Here is a 20,277-nt window from a genome sequence, read left to right as displayed (position 1 = left end):
GCACAGAAAGCTGAGGAAAAAAGAGGATTTTAAACACAGAATGTATTAAAATATAAACCAAAATTTAACATGAGCCAAACGGACCTTTTAAGATCAAGGGAGAAATATAGAGCTAATTATTAGAAATTATCCGATATTTAAAAGTATTGAATGCATACTCTTGTCCAGGAAAATAAATTACATAGAAATGCAGAATTGTTTATTTCTATAAAAACATTTGGTCACCATGAGATATTAAATGTCACTGTTCACTGTTATCATGCTAACAGTACATTCTCCACTAACATTCTTTTGTCTCCTCCAGCTATTCCCTGATGTTCTCCTGCTGGTTGCTGAGCCCAAAAGATCGTCCATCATTCGAGTCACTGCGCTGTGAGCTCGAAAAAGCCCTTGAGGATCTGCCAGACCCGCAAGATCCAGATGAGATTCTATACGTGAACATGGACGAGTCCTCCATGGAGCTCGGAGCCGTTGGTGGTCGTGACCCCACTGGACGCTCATCCCCTCTCTGCTTGAAAGGCCTGGAGTCTGTGACCACAGTGGAGGTCCACCACCCCAACCGTTATGTCCTCTGTCCACAGCACGAAACCAACCGAACCCTTTCTGACTCCATGGAGAGCCTGGACATGCCAGTATCATCTTCCACAGCCACATTGCCTCTACAGTCATCATGCCACTCCACTCCCAATCGCACTCCAACTGTTGAGCTGCTTGAGGACAGGAATGGATCCAAGAAAATGCCCTGGCAGTGACAGACTCACTGCCAAAAAATGACAAGACTGGTCACTGCCAAAGGGTGCTATCCCAGTACAAGTACAAAGAACAAAATCCAGCCCGTCGCTGATTCTTTCTAACAGGAAGAAGAAACCTTATGTGGCTCTCTATATATAGTTTGCACAGACATACTCATAAACAAGCAGCCAAATTCATTCCAAGGACATGAAGGACTGATATTTTATTTTCAACCCCTTTCTTATAAGATGACGGGTTGAAAAAAACCTTATAAGCCAACCTTGTCTTATGAAGTTTTATTACACTATCCAGAGCCAAGTGAGTGTAAAATTTCATTTGCTGTAGCAGCTGGGTACACCCTTACCAATAAGAGGGTGAAGAGGTCTACATTACATGTTACAATGCCACACACACTGCAGCAGAATCAGTGAAATGAATTCCCTTTTGCTTTAGCTGTAACACACCATTTCTGTTTAACTACCTGAATGCAAAAGAGTAATTAAGCTAAAAATAAATAAATAAATAAACCTCTTTGTAAAACCAGCTCAGACACTGCCAGACTAAACCCAGAAGCTTGAACTTTACAGTGAGTCAGCACTTGTATGGAGGACCTGTCACACCCAAGGAAACATTTTTTGAAGCAGAAACTCCACTCATTCATGGAACAAAGAACCAGCAGAGCCTGTTTTACACAAGGTGAATTATCTGATCAGAAAACTGGTTGTTTTTAAGGTTATGTTAATACCTACAATAAGAGAGTTTATGAAGAGGTTCAGAATGCCTTGCTTGATTGCCTTAACTTGACCCTATTTTTCATTATCTTACAAATTGTCAAAAGTGTCAAAATATGAACTCCATGGAGGAGGTTGTGCATGATGCTCACCCTCCTCTATGGAGTGCAGCCAACAGTTGCACAGTGTTGGCTGTACTCCATCTAAGGATTTATTCCCAATATACATCTTAAAAATAAATAAATAAATAAATTGCAAATAAAAGTAAAGGTACTTCATTAAAAAACATAGTAATAATACAGGATTTGCATTCATAGTGTGCCGCTGTAACAAAGTCTTGTATCTTCCCCAGGGTTTTTACTGTTGGTTGTGCATCAAGTACACTGAGCGATTTATAGTGTGAACAAAGCAAGTCTTTCCTCACTGACAGTTGTTACATGTGCATGTCCTGATTCACGTATGTATATATCTTTGCTATAACTCAGGAATCTGAGGATTTTCTAGAGGGACAGACGTACTAGTCAAATCAGGAGGACAGAGATGATTCAAGGTACAGGTGGATGGATGTGGGAAACGAATCCATTATCCATGACAATTGATGGGATAAACTCTTTACCTTTACTTTTTTATGTCAAGCACAGTGTTATTACACTTTTTTTTAAATGCTGATTTTTGTATTTCTACAACTTGCACTAATGTTTCTGTATCTGTGTGTGTTTATAATGTGTGTATCTTTTTGTTTCGGGGTTTTTTGTTGTATTTCAGTTATTTCCTATTCTTAGTAGCAGAAAACAAACCTGAGAGAACATGACACATTTGCAGTATTTTCTGTTGATGGGAAGAGTCTGGGAGACTGGAAAACATCACTAACCTTGTCATGTGACATCATCCTGCCACTTGTTTGGCACTGTAAATAGCAGAATCCAAGAGAAAGACACAGCAGTATGAACTTATTTTTTATGTATTTGCATTAGTTTATAATTTTGTCATTGGAATGGCCTTGACAATAATCTGGCACACATTTCAGGATGAGAAAAAATGTCAGTGAGGCGCTGTGTTTCTTAGTTGTATACATCAAAGGTACTTGTATATAAAATAGTATGTTATACTAGTAGCATTATGGAAATTTCCTCTTAAAAGGAAGTGTACATTTCTTGTAATAGCTTTGGTACTGTAGACTCAGTGGGAGTACCACATTGTTTCTGAACCACAAACAGTGGTGCTGAGGCTGAGGTACTGGTTTAAATTTCCATGTTCAGATGCTATACCACTTTGAATGCACATATGTCTCCTATTTTATATCTGTGTCTTTGGAGTATTTTGGTCCAAAAATGAGCTTCCAACTGTATTCCAGCAAAAACTGAAACTCCATCTTACATTCAAAGCCTTAAATTTTATGATTTTACCAAGTGCCTTCACAGAGCCAGTATTTTGCATTACAGTGCATGTGTGTGTCGACTGCGATTTTTCCTGTTGTGTTTTCTTGAATTGGGAGAAAATTGTACTATAACTGCCTTATATTGTCACTGTAATGATTTGTAAACAAATTTTATACAGTATATACACTATTTTGCATAAGAAATAAATCAGTTAATTCATGAATGATTCATGATTTATTAATTCAGTTAACATGGTATAAACAATACAGCAGATACTGAGTTGACATTTGATCTTATTGAGATATCTGATCTCAAAGCAGGTAAGAAACTGAGATAAGCAACTCTGTGGATGAGATATTTTTGAAATATGTTATTTAAAAAAATAACATTTTTTGAAAGATGCACAAAATTATTTATTTCTTTAGTGTGTGGTATCAGAAGTGGATGTAGGAGATCTGCACATCGCCTTCTATCTCCAGCATGTCGATCTCATTGAAGGACTGCCAGCGATGGAAAAAGTCAAACAGGTGCTGCCCGTTCACAAACACCTTAAACCTCTGGTTTCCACAACGGATTGACATCTGAGGGACAGAGAGAAAACTTTTGAATGCTGACACACAAAGTTGTCTAGAATTTGCCAAAATCACATTAAAATTTGCTTCTAAAATTCATCATAAGGACTTGATATTACGACTGCATGACTGATGTTACTTACATCAAAGTACTGGCCCTCCATAAATGGATTCATGCTCATTTCTCTCTCCTCCTGGCCCCAGTTTCCTCCAATCATACTGTTTCTTACAACAATTCCTTCCCTGAATCTCGGATAGATGTGGAAAGCGACATCTCGAGATCTGCTCACCAAAAACTTGATGCTTAATCTGAAACACACATCCATGAGCGTTAAACATTCATGTTAGCACTTTAGTACTGCACTAGAGATTTCGGCAAGTAGTCTTAAAATCACACACTTGTGTGCTCCATAGGGAACCATGCCTCTGATGACGATGGTCCTCTTAGGGAACATCCCTCCTGGGATGATGTTGGAGTAGGGCACAGGCTTAAATGCAAAATGAGATATCTTATATGAGTATTATAGTATTACACAGTAACACAGGTGGCCTCATAAGAGGTGTACAAAACCTGTTGATGGTGTCCTAAAGGTTACAGTCTGGTGTCTAATGGGATTGAAGTCTTGTTTGACAAATTCAGTAATTGTCAAACTTTCTTTGTTATGCATCATTTCAGAAACCAATAAAAGTTCAAGCTTCACAACCCACATGCTTTTCTTAGTCATAATAATAGAAAAGGTAAAATTGAACATTTTCATTAAACAAAATTCAGCATGTGAGCTCATCTTGTTTATGTTCTCTAAACAATCTATCTTCATTTGACTAAATTCACCTCATATTTTCAGATTTAATCTTTCAATATAATACCGTGGAGTCAGTGACTGGACTGAAAGTTGAGTGTTATGCAAATTTTACTTACAGGGTTGTAGACTGGCTGCCCACTCATACCCTGATTAGTAGATAGAAAATATGAGTAGGTTTAGCAAATGTAAATATATATAAACTGTGTATAAAAAGAACATGTCGATTTTTGTGCATTGTTCTCACCGGCAGATTTGAGCCTGGAAAGGTGCCCTTAAATAATAATAATAATGATATTAATAATAATAAAAAGAAATACAAAAACAAAATGAAAATGAAAGATAAATAAAACTTAAATTAAGATTTTTGTCATAAAAATTCAGCTTGCACAGATTATTTAAGTTATAGCATAATTTGATACCCCCATTCCATCTCCCATGCATCCTGGATATCCATCCTGCAAGGAATCAATCAGAAGTTTTAAAATTACTTTACTCTGTTACATATGTGTGACCTACATTTTATAATATAGCAAATGTAAATCTGAGGATTTTTTTTTTTTTTTACCCCCATGTCACCTCTTGGATATCCTCCTGGCTGAAATGTTCAAACATGTTTGTTTAATGATGTGTGTACTAGCATGTTATTTGAAAACCTACAGTGGCCTTGTCAAAAGCAAATATACAATATTCAGTATACTTACTCCCATTCCTCCTCCCATGCCACCTGGGTAACCTCCCTGGAAGTCAAAAGAAACACAGTGCAGTTCAAATGTGCAGACTTCCTCTCACTACAGCTCCAGTAATATTTAAAGAAACTGAATGTAAAACATGCTTCAGTAAAAGTAGCATACCCCCATGCCACCTCCTGGATATCCTCCTGGCTGAAAAGTTCAAATATGTATGTTTTACCATTTGCGTACTAACGTGGCACTTGAACAATTACAGTGATCTTATCAAAATCAAATGTTCAGTTACTCAGTACACTTACTCCCATTCCTCCTCCCATGCCACCTGGGTAACCTCCCTGGAAGTCAAAAGAAACACAGTGCAGTTCAAGTGTGCAGACTTCCTCTCACTACAGATCCAGTAATATTTAAAGAATCTGAATGCAAAACATGCTTCAGTAAAAGTAACATACCCCCATGCCACCTCCTGGATATCCTCCTGGCTGAAAGGTTGAAATATGAATGTTGAATAATATGAATTCTAACGTGGCAATTGAAAAATTACAGTGATCTTATCAAAAGCGAATGTACAATTACTCAGTACACTTACTCCCATCCCTCCTCCCATACCACCTGGGTAACCTCCCTGGATGTCAAAAGAAGCACGGTGCAGTTCAAATTAAATATATGCACACTTTATCTCACTACAGTAATATTTAAAGAAACAGAGTGCAAAACATATCTCAGTCAAAGTAACATACCCCCATGCCACCTCCTGGATATCCTCCCTGTTGAAAAGCAGGGAATGACTGTAATCATGAAAAAGCTGTGGTAAATTAATTTGGATCATTTTGATATTACATATATATACTCACTCCCATTCCTCCTCCCATTCCACCCTAAAAAGATCAAATAGGGAAAAAATGAATTAAAAACAAAATCTTCACAAAGTAAGTGCTATTGACCATAATAATGATTAAACACAGAAGATTGTGTTGTTTGAAATACAAGGAGAAATCTGGCATATTGATAGAAACATACTTATTCATTCATTCATACAAACATATTTATTCATCTGCTAATTTCACATTTGTAAAGAGATGACTTTTAAACCCAGCAAAACATGAAAGAAAAAAAGATTTTTCTGAATATGATGCAACATGTTCTGTTTTAATTATTCCCATTCCTTCATGATACTTATGCATGCCCTATTGGGTGTAACAGTGTTTACGTGGTATTATTCCACTTGCCACAAATGTCAGTGTAATGGGGAAACAGCGCCCCCTCTCGGTGTGGCTGGTTAGGTGAGGCTGGCTGCAGTAATCGTAGTAGTCTAGCCATACGTAAATTGTAGTAGTGATGTGCGATACCACTGATTTCCTTTCCGATCCGATACCAAGTAATATTCAGGGTGGTATCGACGATACTCATCCGATACCGATACTTTGTACAAAAACGTATTTTATTTATTGTATCTCAAATTATAGCGTAATATCAGATTACTTGTTCTCATCACTTAATAACGCAGAGTTAATCATATAGAAATGAAAATATAGAAATAGAAATAAATAAAACTGAAGTTATGCGCTATTTGAACACGTTGCCTGCCTGCAGCACTAAAGGACTCTGTCTCGCCCTAGCAGCACCTGTCCCTCTCCTCCTCTTCAGTTTGCCTCAATTAGTGATGGGTCGTTCGCGAACGAAATGGCTCTTAGAGCCGACTCTTTATCGCGAGCCGTCACCTGGGTTTTTTTTTTTTTCTTTCTCTCGCACTTTTTTCATTCCGCACGCGAGCCTTGTGCTTTACGCTGGGCAGAGGGGGGAGGGGCGGTAGTTACACTCAGTAGCACAGGAACAGAGCTGGAGGGAGAGAGAGAGAGAAAGAGAGCCAGGGACAACAACGTCACATTAGAAAGGTATAGTAATCATCCACAACTATTTTCGGTTGCAGATGATAAAGGATTCAGAAAGTTTATTCATGCGGGCCCATATTGTTGTGTTGGGCTCTTGAATAAAACTCCCCGCTCAAGCGATAACGTGGAGCAACAACCATCTTTATTCTAGCTTACTCTCGTGCTAATTACATACCACCATTTCCTGACTAGATGGTAAGTACTGCCGCCTAGTGGCGCATGATGTACATCAATATAGATTACACCACATCCCCCTTACTGAAGTTAGGCTGGTACATTCTTTTGCTCTTCAAACAAAACATAACTGCATAATATTTTTTTTTCAATACAGACATACCCCAGCATTTCAGGAAACATAAACTTGGTATTTTCATAAACACTTTCTTTTCTCTTGTAACATATGTCCAACCATTTTACCTTTTAAACATGCTATTCTCAAAACCACAACTTAGCATTTGAAATACAACTTTCCCCTTTCCAAACAATTAGCTTCACAGATCAAGTCTTTTCGGTTTAATCACTTCCCTACCAGACCGGGTTCTAACCACACCTGGTGTATGTGGTGCGCTTGGCTCAGAAACAGTCTCTGTAGGAGTGGACTGGATCTGTTTTGCTTCGGTTTGAGTCTCTGTTTGCGGGATCGGCACAAGATGACTGCGGTTCCTTCTGATTGTCCCTTGGGGTCCACTGATGATGTATGATCGTGGAGTTGGGTGGACTGATGTCACTGTGCCCTGTGCTTTTGCATCCGTGATCCAGACTGGTTGCCCTGGCAACAATTTATCCAGTTCTCTTGTTCTATGTCTTTTGTTAAAACATTCGGTTTGTCTCAGCCTTTTCTCTCTCTCTGCACGACAAATCTGCTGAAAATCAGGCAGACAGGGCTGTAAGGTTTCAGGAAGCATTGGCAAGGTAGTACGAAGCCTGCGCCCCATGAGAAGTTGAGCCGGGCTGTAGCCATTCGCCAGTGCTGTTGTTCTGTATGCCAGCAATGCCTTGTATGGATCGCTAGCTTTTTTGAGGAGATTCTTGATGGTCTGGACGCCCCTCTCCGCCTCGCCGTTGCTCTGCGGGTACCTGGGACTACTGGTGACATGCTCAAAACAGTAGTCCTTTGCAAAGTCTCTCATTTCTTGACATGCAAATTGTGGGCCATTATCGGTAATCAGTGCTTCAGGTATTCCATGGCGTGCAAACATTGACTTTAAATGCACAATCACATTGGCTGAACGAGTTGGGCTGAGCTGAGCAATCTCGACATATCTCGAGAAATAATCTATTACCAACAGATAGTTTTTGTCTTTTAGTGTGAACAAATCAGCTCCTAAATTCTGCCATGGCCTCTCAGGTAAACGTGTGGGCATAAGAGGTTCCCTCACGTTAACTCTCTCCTGTATGCACAGCCTGCACTTAAGGACAAGTTCACTGATCTGATTACTTAAGCCTGGCCACCACACTGCTTGTCGGGCACGTTCTCTACACTTAACTACCCCTTGGTGTCCCTCGTGTATTTTGTCCAAAACTGCATTTCGCATGTTTGCAGGTATGACCAACCTCGTGCCTCGCAGTAGTAGTCCATTGTGTACACTCAGAACTGCTCTTTCGGACCAGTAGTGTTTTACCACTCCCTGCAGCTGGTTCCTGTCCGGCCAGCCCTCTGCACAGAACTTCATGACTTGGGAACAGACGCTGTCAGACTGTAGCTGTTCACGGAGATCTGTAAGGTATTTGCTGCTAGTAGGAAGGCCCTCCAGCACCGCGTCAACGTAAATATCGGTGTCCTCCATAAGATCATTGTCTCTGGGCATCACGCTGCCTGCCAGCGGTAACCGTGACAGCGTGTCGGCTGTGGTGAGGCTTTTGCCTGGAATGTGCCTTATAGTGTAAGAATACCTCATTAGGCGCATGCGGAATCTCTGTATCCGCGGTGGAAGCAAATCCAAGGCTTGTCCTCCAAGTAGGCTCACAAGTGGCTTATGGTCAGTCTCAAGCTCAAAGTGTAGCCCTAGAATAAAGTCACTGAATCTTTCACAGGCCCAGGTGAGCGCCAGTGCTTCTTTTTCCAGCTGAGCATAGCGCTGCTCTGTGGCTGTCAATGATCGTGAGGCATACGCGACTGGTGACCACATGTCATTGTCTTTCTGTAGTAAAACTGCCCCCAACCCGTATGAAGAGGCATCTGCTGAGATCTTTTGTGGTTTGTTTGGGTCGTAAAGCTGCAGTACTGGAGCGGATGACAGTTCTTCTTTTAAACTGCTAAACGCGTTTTGTTGCTCATGCCCCCAGTACCACATGTTTTTAGTTGAAAGCAAGTCTCTCAGTGGTTTGTCTTTTTCGGAGAGGTTTGGGATGAATTTCCCCAGCTGATTCACCATTCCTAAGAAGCTCCTAAGCTCACTCACGGTGCTTGGCTCTTTCATATTCTGCACCGCACTAGTTTTGTCAGGGTCAGGACTCATGCCTTCAGATGACACAATGAATCCTAAGAATTTCACTGCCCTTTTGCCAAACTCACATTTTGACATGTTCAGGGTGACGCCCGCCTTCTCTGCACGGTCGAGGACAGCGTGGAGTCTCATGTCGTGCTCCTCTCTCGTGGATCCCCAGACCAGGATGTCGTCCATGTGGCACACGACTCCCGCGAGGCCGGCTGTCACTTCCGTCACCATCATGTTTTGGAAATGCTCTGGTGCACTGGAAATACCAAATGGCAAACGATTGAAATGGTACCTACCAAATGGCGTAATAAATGTGGTGAGGAGAGCAGATTCTTTGGACAGCGGTATTTGCCAAAAGCCCATGTTAGCATCGAGCTTGGAGAAATACTGCGCACCTGTGAGCATGCCTAGTGTTTGGTCTACAGAGGGAAGGATATATCTTTCACGACACACTGACTCATTTAATGGTGTCATGTCCACACAGATACGGACTTTCTCTTTGTCCTTTTTGGGGGCTACGACCATGCCGCAACACCAGTCTGTGGGCTCTTCCACACGACTGATTACTCCCAACTGTTCCATCCTCTCCAGCTCTGTTTTGACTTTGCCCAGTAGTGGCAGTGGAACACGCCTTGGCACTTTCAGTGAATAAGGTTTAGCGTCAGGCTTCAGCTTAATCGTGTATGGTTTTTGAACAAGCCCAAGCCCATCACATAGTTTGGGGTACACTTTCTTCACTGTCTCAAGGTCAACATTGTCCATTCGGGCAATTAGTTTCAGTCTCACAGAAGCTGTCCTGCTTAAGAGAGCTACACGCAGATTTCTGACTACATAGATTGTCTCTGTAGTGCTCCTGTCACTGTAGGAAATGTCTTCCTTTGTGGACCCAAGTACGGTCAGTGCTGCACCTCCTGGTCCATACAGTGGCTTTTCAGCTTTTTGCAAATGTTCATTTGGCTGCTTAATGTCTTTGAATGTCTCCTCTGAGATAGCTGTGACATCTGCCCCCGAGTCTAATTTAAATGTCATACTTTTGCCTCTCACGCAGATGTTAGCAAGCCACGGGTCTTCTCCTGAATCCAGTTCACCTAGGAAAAGTCCATCTGCACTGTCTGCCACCTCATGCACAGTTGTAGACCTACAAACTCTCCCGTAGTGTCCACGTTTCCCACAGTTGTGGCATTCTGCATTTTTAGCTGGGCACTGTGCTGCTGGGTGCATCGGTGCTTTTCCACATTTAGAACATGTTTTTTTCTCTTGTTTTGTCATTTGTGGTTTTTGTGGCTTGAACTGCTTTTGCTCTCTGCTTCTGAATTTATTTGGCTGTGATTTTCTGACATGCACGGCATCCACGGCTGTTTTGCCAGTGCTGCTTTCACCTCTTAGGTCAGTTTGCTGTCTTTTTATTTCCTCAGATTGTCTCGCCATTGTGATAGCTTTGGTTAGGGTCAAATCTTTGTTGAGCTGCATTCTCTCTGACAGTGATAAATCTTTAAGACCCACAACGAGCCTATCCCTCAAAAGTTCATCGTGAAGTTCCCCATATTCAGTTTTCAGCGAGAGCATATAGAGCTGTTATGAAGGAGTCAACTGTTTCTGATGGCTGTTGTACTCGCTTATTAAACTTTGCTCTTTCATAAATCACATTCTTTCTGGGGACAAAATGTCTATCAAATGCGTTTCTGACCGCATCGTACTGCTGGCGCTGCCCGTCTGTTAGGTCAAGTCCCCTTAGCACGTCGTCAGCCTCGTCTCCCATGCAGTAAACTAATGTGTTCACTTGGTTAGCATCCGTTGAACTGTTCAGATTACTTGCCATTCTAAAACGCTCGAAACGTCTGATCCACTTCTCCCATTCCTGGGGCTTAGCGAAGTCGAACGGTTCCGGTGGCTTGATGGTGAAAGTAGCCGCTGGTGGAGCTGCCATAACCGGGCCAGTTGCCGCCGGCAGAGCTGCTGCTTGCTCCGTCATGTTTGTCGCTAGCCGATCGCCAAGCTGACTTTCTTTTAAATTTTTCTCAGTTCACCGCTTAGAGCGAGTGCACTTCTGACACCATGTTGTGTTGGGCTCTTGAATAAAACTCCCCGCTCAAGCGATAACGTGGAGCAACAACCATCTTTATTCTAGCTTACTCTCGTGCTAATTACATACCACCATTTCCTGACTAGATGGTAAGTACTGCCGCCTAGTGGCGCATGATGTACATCAATATAGATTACACCACACATATGACAGCGAATATGCATGTTATTTTTGTTTTCATATTTTAATTTATATTTAATTGTGTTGTGGTTTGCAGTGTTTTGTGTTGTTTCACTTCAAATTTGTAAAAGGAAAAAGCTGAAAATTTAAATAGTTAAAATTTGAAATGTGAATAGTTGATTTTTGTATTATATGATTTATTTATTACATTTTATGTGGAGTGAATAAATAAAAGTATATTTACGGTGGCCCCTAGAGACAAAGCACATACAAACTTCAAATCACGTACAAACACGTACAAACTCCGAAGCACGTAAAAACACATACAAACTCCGAAGCACGTACAAACTCCGAAGCACGTAAAAACACATACAAACTCCGAAGCACGTAAAAACACGTACAAACTCCGAAGCACGTAAAAACTCAAAACACGTACAAAAGACAACAGACGTGCTCCAGGATGCTGGGCGCAGTGTTGAGCTTTTGTTACCTAGTGGCTACACAAGCCAGCAAGTACCAACGACCGGATTTGGTGTGTGGTAGTAACAGGTAAATGAACTTTTTTTTAAAACTATTTGAATATATATGAGTGCCTGTGTATAAATACACAAACAATACACACATGCTTTCAATTGTGTAATTTAAGTAATCTAGTAACTCTGCTTTGGAAGTTCAGTTCATGCTAGAAATGTGTTTTGGAGTTTGTACGTGTTTTGTCTCTAGGGGCCACCGCATATATTTATATATAAACATATGTAAATAAAACCACTTTTTTTTTACGTTAGTAATTCCTTTTGTGCATAATTTTATATTATTGTTAATAATAAATTAATTAAAGCAACAAAACAACCTGAAGAGCCGGTTCGGAGCCGAAAGAGGCGAACCGAAAGAGCCGGATCTCTAAAAAGAGCCGGAAATCCCATCACTAGCCTCAATATAGGCTTGTCATATTCTGTGATATGATTTACTCTGAGGTGTTTGACAAGGTTAGTGATGTTGCCACAACCATACATGCCAACCCTCCCGATTTTTCCGGGAGAATCCCGAATTTTAATATATTTTTTCATAACCAATTTTAACATATTTTCAGGTGAGAATGTAGCTGTGTAAACTTCAAATATCTGAGCCGACCGACACATTGTTTTCAAACCCCCGCGGTCTTTCGTTACTCGGGTTAAACATGATATACAAGTCACTTTGATAACTTAAAAATGTTGTTGTTTGGCTTTTCCAGTTTTTTATTTGTTCGTGAGGAAATCGGTTTGGCTGAGATTAAAGTTATTAAATTAAATTAAATTAAATTAAACTTTATTAATCCCTTGGGTGGGTTCCTCTGGGGTTTTCACACAGCTGAATAAACATCAAACAGAAAACTGATTAAACAGAAGTGTGAGACGGTAGAGAGTTCACGCCAGCGCCAGGTTATATTTTAGATAGCAAGGAACAGACGGCAGCGTTTCACTCCACCAAGGGAGCTCGTGACGTAATACCCGGCTTTCCGGGTCATCAGGTGGAAGCAGCCTCTGAATTTGGACACCCCCGCTGTTTCCGGGCTGGCCAATAATAACGGTGACATTTAACGTATTTTATCCAATAAATAAACACTGTAAAATGAATTTATCCCCCCCCCCCCCCTCCCAACAGCCTTTTTGGATGTCTCCCTAGTATGTCCACAACACCTCACTTGTATCGCAAACCACGTCTCAGCTGTTTGTGGAGGTAAAATAAGTCCACATATGACTCCAATTATGCTCAGCCATTGTTGTGAGTGTGCACGCCAGCGGCTGCGAGACATTTATACAGCCGTAATTTCTCAAATGACTATGAAAGGCGGAAGAGGAAGTAGTTCCTTTGAATGTAGACAATCTGAATGATATAGTTTCTTTCCACTGTGTTCCTGTTAATGATAAACTACAAATTTACCCTAAATTACTAAAATATCGATATTTTAATGTGAGAATCGATTCTAGAACATAAATGATTGGTATCGGAGGAATCGATATTTCAGAATCGATCCGCACATCACTAAATTGTAGGTGTATTGTTTCGGACACAATGTAGCTAAGTAGTACAGACACACAAAACATGTTTGATTAACTGATGGGCACTAGTGATGGGTCGTTCGCGAACGAAATGGCTCTTAGAGCCGACTCTTTGAAGTGAACAACGCGAGCGTGAAGTGTTTTTTTTCTTTCTCTCACCCTCTCTCTCGCCCTTTTTTCCGGTAAACTCCGCACACGCGGCCTGTACTTTGCGCTGGGCAGAGAGGGGAGGGGTGTTAGTTACACTCGCAGCAGCACAGGAACAGAGCCAGAGAGAAAGAGAGCGAGGGACAACAACGTCACATTAGAAAGGTATAGTAATCATCCACTATTTTCAGTTGCAGATGATAAAGGATTCAGAAATCATGCAGGCCCATATGACAGAGAATGTGCATCTTCTTTTTGTTTTAATATTTTAATTTATATTTAATTGTGTTGTGGTTTGCATTGTTTTGTGTTGTTTCACGTTAAATTTGTTTAAAAGGAAAAAGCTGAAAATTTAAATAGTTAAAAGTTTAAAATGTAAATAGATGTTTTTTGTATTATATGATTTATTTATTACATTTTATGTGGAGTGAATAAATAAAGTATATTTGTGGTGGCCCTTAGAGACAAAGCACGTACAAACTCCAAAACACGTACAAACTCAGACGCACGTACAAACTCCAAAACACGTAAAAACTAAGAAGCACGTACAAACTCAGAATCACGTACAAAAGATAACAGAAGTGCTCCAGGATGCTAGGGCGCAGTGTTGAGCGTTTGTTACCTAGTGGCTACACAAGCCAGGAAGTATCAACAACCGGATTTGGTGTGTGATAGTAACAGGTAAATGAATTTTTTTTTAAATTATTTGAATAAATATGAGTGCTTGTCTATAAATACACAAACAATACACACATGCTTTCATTTGTGTAATTTAAGTGATCTAGGTAGCTCTGTTTTGGAAGTTCAGTTAACACTAGAAATGTGTTTTGGAGTTTGTACGTGCTTTTTGGAGTTTGTATATGCTTTAGAGTTTGTACGTGTTTTGTCTCTAGGGGCCACCACATATATTTATATATAAACATATATAAATAAAACCACTTTTTTTTTACATTAGTAATTCCTTTTCTGCATAATTTTATATTATTGTTAATGATTAAATAATTAAAGCAACAAAACAACCTGAAGAGCCGGTTCGGAGCCAAAAGAGCCGGCTCTTTTTAGTGAGCCGAGCTGAAAGAGCCGGATCTCTAAAAAGAGCCGGAAATCCCATCACTAATGGGCACCGAGTGTAATAAGTGCTTAGTGGACACATGTCCAACACCAGTTTTATGTACTTTTCATTTGTTTATTATTGTGTAAAACTGTATGCTAAAGCGGAATGCTAATGGGATGTTCTGCCGTAGTGTGCTGTGCGGAGTGGTGTGTGGCGAGTAGTGATGTTCGATTCGTGAACGAATCGTTCAGTACTCGAGAATCACTTTGCTGACTCGTGAATCATGATTCACAAGCCCAACTGACTCACTGACTCATCCCTGTTTCTGTTAGCAAACTAATTCGCTTAGTAGAAATATATCTAGCTTATAATTAAAATTGTGGGGGAAAAAAACAACAGCCAGTTTCTTAACAAAAGCATTTCTGCTCTGAACTGGAAGAAAAAACCCTGAGTAGAAGCTCACATCAAGAAAATAGCTCCTCGGTTCACAGTAGCATCGCTCTGCTAACATGCTAACAGCACATTTGAGCTACTCGCTCCCTCCCTTCCTGTGCTGAATCGTAAGCGTAAGCAAATCACTCAGGACTCGCTCACCCCCTCCCTCCTGTGCTGAATCATAGAGAGAACGAATCACTCACTCACTCACCCCCTCCCTCCTGTGCTGAATCATAGAGCGAACGAACGAATCACTCACTCGCTCACCCCCTCCCTCCTGTGCTGAATCATAGAGCGAGCGAAAGAATCACTCACTCACCCCTGTCACTACCCGATCCGTACCGGAAACCCGATCGGTACCCCGCATGCGCAAATCTTACGTCACTTCCTCTCTTTGCCAACATTGCGACATTCAATATATTTGAATGATACGGTTAGCGCCCAGTTAGCTCCTAGCATTTCTCAACAGCTCTGCCTCCTTTTCGACTGCCCGGGACATTTAAACAATGGATAATCCGTATACAAACAAATCATGCTTTTCTCCTCAACAGAGAGCGTTCCCCGATTGAACAACAGCGCCGTAAAATAAGAAGAATGGCGCCTAATTACAGACTTAATAATATTGACTTAGCAATGTGTCACGTGAAGATTCAGCAGCCAGATTAAGTGTTTACTGACAATTGACAGTGATAGCGGACATCATCATCACTATTCCAGTCAATCCTCTCCACACAGACAAGCATAAACACACTTGATTATCACTAAATCAAATTTAACACACGTTTGTAATGACGCCAATTCAGTTTACAATAGGGTTCATTCGCTCGGTCAGCAGGTGGCAGTATCCTCGTACACTGGGGAGTAAACTGCCATTAAACGAACAGAAGAAGAAGAAAACCCCTGCACATGCGCGGTACGGATCAGGTAGACCCGATTTGTACGATCCGACTTTGCACATGCGCAGTAAGGATCAGGGAGTCCCGATCCGTAACTGTCTTTTTATTTTTTGTTTTTGTCTACATTGTACTAAAATGCTTCATTATTGCAAACATTTTAAGATATACTTAATATTCTTAACATTTTAACAGATACTCTGACCCATAACTATCGTAAAACGCTACGACCGGAAGTAGACACCATTCGCGCATGCGGGGTACCGATCGGGTTTCCGGTACGGATCGGGTATCCGGTACGGATCGGGTAGTGACAACCCCCTCCCTCCTGGCTCACAGCTTCTTCTTCTTCTTGGTTGGCAACCAATGTTAAGGCGCATTACCGCCCCCTGGCTCACAGCTCAGTGGACATTTAGATGAGAAAATATATATTTAACACATTTAAGGAAAATACTAATAAAATACAAATAAACAAAATAATTGTTTATTAAGCAATTTTGATAGGAAATTGCTTAATTTTAGAAATGTTTTTGCTCTTTTTTGCTCTATAAAATAGTTGTTTGTTTGTTTGTTTTTAGAATCATTCATCTTAGCAGTGGGATTTACATGAAAAGTTAAGTTTGAGTGAAAATGTAAATTTTTTGCACTCTCTGGTCAACTGACTCAGTGAATCAAATTACTCAAAAATCCGATTCACTTTGGTGAGTGACTCATTAAAACTCGATTCAGTAAAAAGAATCAAATTTACCATCACTAGTGGCGAGCCCTTTGCACTGATACAACACCGATGTTTCCATTCAGGAAATAAAGCGGCAACGATCGATCAGAGACTCTTTGTCTTCTTAAAAACACAACACAACGCAGAGTCGAGGAGTCTGTTTGGGCCGAACTGTTGCAGCGGGGTGAAGCAGAAACCGGTTACATGGGCACATTAGCAGAAATCGTTAGCCAACAGCTGCCACACTTGTTAAATGTAAGCTTTTGATAATTTTGGCTTAATTTATTTTCCCCAGCAAAGCCCGAAGCATCAATGCAGAAGATTCACAGAGCTGAGGACTCACCCCAATAAAATTAATCATCTGGATGGAAACATCTCCTGCAATCTGCAGCCCACGAACTTGCTCCATAGGGATGCGGTGTTGAAAAGTATGGAAATCAAACCCATTTACTTTAATCTGCAACAGAATAATGTCATATTGGTGTTACATTAAAGTAAAAGAAGCATAAATGGTAATAATATAACTGACTGACTATAACTAATACCTTATAATTACATTATAGTGAGTATAAACCATTTATTGAGTCTTTACTTACAGGATAAAATAAACGAGAAATGGTTTGCATTGTCTGTACAACAGTTTTACCTGACCTGATAGCCCTGAAAATTAACAATGACGACCATTTCAAAATGCTCTCCTTTTCGAAAAGGCATCCTGTGAATCTTCTCCTCTAATCCCCAGGATCCATTCTGACAGGTGTTGAAGACCACCTTGTCCCAGCCATCAAATCGAGGGTTGAAGTGTAGGGCAATGTCGCTGGATTCATATTCTCCGCAAATCAGGTTGATAAAGAACCTGCCAATGAAAAGAAAGAAAGAAAAAATAAATAAAATTAGTGCTGTCAGCGTTAATCTCGTTAAAATGATGTTCACTTCATAACTGCATTAAATCTCCTTTAACGAGTTACTGCAGATCGCCTCTGCCTGGGGCTGGATGGTTTCACCGTATTAGCGCGGTTAGCACGTTAATGCGTTGACTCTGTCCAGCCCCTTATAACTAATGATAACCACCTTGAGAATGGACTAAATATATTTAACAGCTATTAACTCTTGCAAAGTGCACAGTGTCACAAGTTTATGTCTTCCACTCACCTGGTAATGTGCTTAGGAATGGTCCCCTGGATATAGATGGACATCCCTTCCCTCAGCCCTCCATAAATAGGCCCTAGATAGGGTATGTTCTGTGCCATGGACAAAATATTAAGTAACTATAACACAGCAACACTGTGTGTTGTATGCAAGTCTATGAAGTACACTTACAAATGTCAGTCGTGTTATGATTAGATCAGCTAAATCAAATTACTTTGCAGTGCTTAATTACAGTACTCTAGTAAATATTAATCAGGCATTTCCAAACTATTTGGTTTGTACCAAATGTTGTTTTATTTGTTTCAGTGAAATCATTTTTGAAGCCAACAGAGGCCCAGCATTTCAATATTTAATACAAAAGCCTGGGCAGTACGGACAGCATTGTGAATCTATCTAGTGTTTATCTAATTTCGCAACAGTTCTTACACTCCCAGTTTGGCCTCTCTCTGTGTGTGTTACTGGGCATGACAAAACACATTCAGTTTATACATTATATACACTGTCCTCAGTAAGGGGACGAATACACAATTTTTGTATTTTTGACTGTATACACCACAGTGGACAAGTCTTAAATATGATCAGCCTGTCTCTGTTAAGATGCCATGTACACAGGTCTTTAAGGTGGCCGTGATTAAACCATTACTTAAAAAGACATTACCTTACCTAGCACGTGTCCAAATCACAGACAAACAGTATCCCAAATTCTTCATTTTTAGTTCACAAACACTTCTTATAATGACTCCTAAAATGTTGGAGCTTTTAGCTCTTTATACAGTAAAGTTACAGGAGCATACAAATAATAATCGGTCAGTTATCTGCCAGTTTATTGAAATAATCCCATTCGATAACACGTGAGAACAATAAATATATAATTTTCTGTCGTAACATTCAAACTGAACAGTAATGTAATGACACTCTTCAAGTTTTCACTAAAAAAGCTCATTTCTTCCATGTCTAGTTGGTTCTAATTCGGGCATAATCAATTGGATCCACTCTCCCTGCCCAGTGAATCCTCCCAATGCAGCGGAAACAAATTCTGTCGGCCATATCTACCTTGGCACAACACTTGTCTCCACAAACGAGGGCCTTGAAATACCCTAGAAATCACAAGTAAGTCTGCCATCTGAGAGCAAAGGGCTCTATTGGGTTTATATGGTACCTTGTATGTGAGTAGAAGGATTTTAAATTGCTACTATCAGAGAAATATGGTCTCTCTTTCCAGTCCCTCTCAGCAACGAATATTTCCATACTGCTTAAATAAAAGCAAGGATTACTATTCATCTCTGATTCACTTTGAGTGACTGTTTCGCCCCATCTATATCCACCTGTGCCTGTCCCTGAGCCTGGTTCTGCTGGAAGTTTATCCCTGTTAAAAAGAAGTTTATCCTCCCCAAGTGCTTGATCACAGAGGGCTATCTGATTGTTGAGGCCTGGCTGGGCGACAGCTGTCATGATTTGGCACTATAATAAATACAACTGAATTGAATTTAGCTATATATCCAGACCTACACTTCATTATCTGTCAGATTGTTAGTCTATCCTTCTACTAGTAACCGTGACCAGTACTATGGTCAAATAGAACTTTGTTTACTTATCCTGTTCTAAGCATTGTAACCTTTCCTAATCTCGTGCCTTCATTAATGTCCCCCACTTTAAATGTGTCCTTCTTTGGGAACCACTGGAGAAAACTGAATAACTAAAAAGAAGATCCAACTGAAAATACTAAGTAATTTTTGATTCCTCTGAACTGCTTTGTGGTGTCACTATTTTGGTTTCTCCTTACAAAAACAGCCGACCTTCCATTGTGATATTATCTTAATTCTTTAACAAAGTATCTTCAGTGATTGCAGTTTTCAGTTCATAAATTTGCAAAATCCTGTAATGGTAATGGAACTATGAGAACCTAAGGACAATTTATTACATCTTCTCAGCATAAAATTCACACAGTGCCACAGGCTCAAATATTATCATTGTTATTAACAGAACAAAAACAATGACGCTTGTTTAAGACCTAATGGAAAATCATATTTCAATGGGTATCAGTGCGTGCAGATACTTACCGGGCTATAGATTGGCTGATAGCCAGGAGGAGAAACAAACATGGCTGCAGTCAGTAAGATGGTTGAGCAGAACAAAGCAGGAGAATAACTCCCTGTGATCAAGCACTAATACCACCCAGACGCCTTATTTTATACAAGCAGTGAGGGAGGAGTAGATCAGGGTACTACACCCAGCCCTGCATCACTGTGTTTGTTTTGGAAGAACCTGATTCAAATAACCTTTGCCCCAGCAGAGGAGTGGCACTTGAGTGAAAAAAAACAAAAAACGAGAATGCGTATGTGTGTAGCTGTGCAAGGAAAAACCAAAATGATTGAGCAATGAGTATCCATTCTACAGGATGGT

At 40.4% G+C, this 20,277-nt stretch overlaps 2 protein-coding genes across 6 annotated transcripts in view; one reads left to right on the top strand and one right to left on the bottom strand.

Moving 5' to 3' along the window:
- The window catches only part of LOC146503747 (tyrosine-protein kinase receptor UFO-like), a 25,284-nt gene extending 22,219 nt beyond the window's left edge, over positions 1-3,065 (top strand). Inside the window, 1 exon segment of the mRNA XM_085130884.1 lies at positions 305-3,065. Coding sequence (XP_084987010.1) covers positions 305-752 — 448 coding nt within the window. The 3' untranslated portion in view covers positions 753-3,065.
- On the bottom strand, positions 2,842-20,277 carry LOC146503746 (galectin-4-like). 5 transcript variants are annotated; one of them, XM_085130910.1, is made up of 18 exons: positions 19,935-20,277; positions 17,878-17,966; positions 17,377-17,581; positions 17,069-17,182; positions 5,758-5,781; positions 5,644-5,670; positions 5,493-5,528; positions 5,356-5,385; positions 5,206-5,241; positions 5,069-5,098; positions 4,919-4,954; positions 4,783-4,812; positions 4,637-4,672; positions 4,462-4,488; positions 4,334-4,363; positions 3,814-3,902; positions 3,558-3,723; positions 2,842-3,423 (listed from the first exon to the last, which is right to left on the bottom strand). In XM_085130910.1, the coding sequence occupies exons 1-18, from the start codon at positions 19,974-19,976 to the stop codon at positions 3,277-3,279; spliced, it is 1,194 nt and encodes a 397-aa protein (XP_084987036.1). In that variant the 5' UTR covers positions 19,977-20,277; the 3' UTR covers positions 2,842-3,276. The 5 variants fall into 5 exon arrangements, with proteins under 5 accessions (XP_084987036.1, XP_084987037.1, XP_084987032.1 ...); XM_085130911.1 differs by lacking the exons at positions 4,637-4,672; positions 4,783-4,812 and having other exon boundaries at positions 19,935-20,123; XM_085130906.1 differs by lacking the exons at positions 4,783-4,812; positions 4,919-4,954; positions 5,493-5,528 and having other exon boundaries at positions 19,935-20,123.

This window comes from Neolamprologus multifasciatus, chromosome 14 (assembly GCF_963576455.1).
Source record: "Neolamprologus multifasciatus chromosome 14, fNeoMul1.2, whole genome shotgun sequence".
NCBI lineage: Eukaryota > Metazoa > Chordata > Actinopteri > Cichliformes > Cichlidae > Neolamprologus > Neolamprologus multifasciatus.
The sequence above is the reverse complement of the archived record's forward strand: the minus strand, read 5'-3'. Positions and strand labels throughout refer to the sequence as shown.